Here is a 2,117-nt window from a genome sequence, read left to right as displayed (position 1 = left end):
TGGAGACGCTGAAGAGGTGGTGCCGACCACTCCAGCAACGGAGCTGAGCACTCCTGGGATGATGCCGAGCACTCCAGGAGTGGTGCCGAGCGGTCCTGTAGTGGTGCCGACCACTCCAGGACAGGTGCCTAACGCTTCCATAGCGGAGCCAGGCGGTCCTACAGTGATGCCGACCACTCCAGGACGGGTGCCGAATGCTACCATAGTAGAGCTGAGAGGTCTTGCAGTGGTGCTGACCACTCCAAGACAGACGTTGAGCACTCCTATAGTGTGTCGGTTACTCCAGGAGTGGTGACGAGCGATCCAGGAGTAGTGCCGAGCACTACAGCCGGAGTGCCGAGCACTCTAGGTGCCGTGTCGACCACTCCGATGGAATAGGGAACTCCATCGACACCGATCGAGTTCGCCTCACCTCCAAGCGATATTACTGAGTTCGTGGATGCCTTCCATGACGGTGAGGAGGTGTGGTTCCGTAGGCTGGACGACATCGTCGGTGGCGTAGGGCCCTCAGGCCTGGCGGGTCGACTGCTCAATGACCTAGAGCTGCTTCTCGTCAGTGTAGAGGAATCACCCACGTTCGCGCTGGCCGAGCACGATGCAAATTAGCGATGGGTGATGCTGGAGGAGATGAAGGCGATCAAGGAAAATCAGACTTGGGAGCTCATCGATCCACCTCCAGGATGCCGTCCGATCGGCCTGAAGTGGGTGTACAAGGTCAAGCGGGACGAGCGCGATGCCATTGTTAAGCACAAGGCGCGCCTCGACACCCGAGACTTTTTTCCAGCACGAGGGCATTGACTTCGAGGAAGTCTTCGAGCCGGTAGCGCGCATGGAGTCTATCCGACTGCTTCTGGCTCTGGCAGCAGCGAAGGACTAGCGCGTCCATCATCTGGACGTAAAATCGGCCTTCCTCAACGGTGAGTTAGCGGAGATGGTCTTCATTAGGCAACCTCTAGGTTTCGTCGTCAAAGGAGCGGAGCACAGGGTGCTCCGATTGCACAAGGCGCTCTACGGGCTACGGTAGGCCCCGCGAGCGTGGAATGCCAAGCTTGACGCCACGCTGGACGAGCTTGGGTTCAAACGGTACGCAACCAAGCATGCGCTCTACACGCAGTGAAGGTGGAAGGAGGTGCTCGTCGTCAGCGTGTATGTGGATGACTTGATCGCCACTGGCGCGCGTGCGGAGGACATCAACAGCTTCAAACGCGAGATATCGGCTCGTTTTCAAATGAGCGATCTCGGCGCGCTCTCCTACTACCTCGACATCGAGGTGAGACAGGGGAAGGAGGCGTTCACGCTCGGTCAGAGCACGTACGCCTCGAAGTTGTTAGAGCGGAGCGGCATGGCTGAGTGCAAGCCGTGCGTGACTCCGATGGAGGAGCGGCTGAAGTTGACAAAGGTCAGTACCACGACGAAGGTAGATGCAACACTCTACCGGAGCATCGTCGGCGGTCTGCGCTACCTAGTCCACACGAGGCCGGACATTGCGTTCGTCGTGGGCTACGTCAGTCACTTCATGAAGGATCCCCGAGAGGATCACTGGGCTGCGGTGAAGCGGCAGCTATGCTACGTCAAGGGGATGGTGGATCAAGGGATCGTCTTCCCCAAGACCGACAGAAATAGGTTGCAGCTCACTGTGTTCAGCGATGCAGACATGGCGGGGGACATCGACGGACGGCGGAGCACCTCTGGTGTGCTCGTCTTTCTCGGGTTGGCTCCAATTTTATGGTTGTCGATGAAACAGAAGGTGGTGGCGTGGTCCACGTGCGAGGCAGAGTATGTGGCTGCGGCCACAGCGGCATCCTAAGCTGTGTGGCTGCGTCGGCTGCTGGGCGAGCTGACCGATGTGGAAGCTCACCCATCAGCACTGATGGTGGACAACTAGCTTGCCATCGCCCTTGCAAAGAATCCAGTTCTCCACGACCAGAGCAAGCACATCGACGTCAAGTTCCACTTCCTCAGGGACTATCGATGGAGGGCACATCATCATCGAGTTCGTCGAAACTGGTCGGCAACTTGCGGACGTCCTCACCAAGCCGCTCGGCCATCTTGGTCTCATGGAGCTGAAGAAGATGATCGGCATGTAAGGGGTTCTAGGGTTAGCAGCAGGATTAAGA

The 2,117-nt window shown here is 58.1% G+C and overlaps 1 protein-coding gene across 1 annotated transcript; it reads left to right on the top strand.

Moving 5' to 3' along the window:
* Positions 1–931: 931 nt before the first annotated feature.
* Positions 932–1,807, top strand: LOC136455148 (uncharacterized mitochondrial protein AtMg00810-like). Its single transcript, XM_066455292.1, has 2 exons — positions 932–1,020; positions 1,120–1,807. Exons 1-2 carry the CDS (start codon positions 932–934, stop codon positions 1,805–1,807), a joined length of 777 nt encoding a protein of 258 aa, XP_066311389.1.
* The last annotated feature ends 310 nt before the right edge of the window (positions 1,808–2,117 follow it).

The sequence above is a fragment of the Miscanthus floridulus genome, chromosome 5 (assembly GCF_019320115.1).
Source record: "Miscanthus floridulus cultivar M001 chromosome 5, ASM1932011v1, whole genome shotgun sequence".
Lineage (NCBI taxonomy): Eukaryota > Viridiplantae > Streptophyta > Magnoliopsida > Poales > Poaceae > Miscanthus > Miscanthus floridulus.
Note: the sequence above shows the minus strand (reverse complement) of the source record. Positions and strands in the feature narration are given on the sequence as shown.

What these genes read in the sequence shown, in the direction of transcription:
- LOC136455148 (XM_066455292.1), top strand. Translation starts at nt 932, where the DNA reads ATGGTCTTCATTAGGCAACCTCTAGGTTTCGTCGTCAAAGGAGCGGAG. An exon ending in AAGGCGCTCTACGGGCTACG is followed by an intron (nt 1,021 to 1,119) that starts GTAGGCCCCGCG and finishes CACGCAGTGAAG; the next exon opens with GTGGAAGGAGGTGCTCGTCG.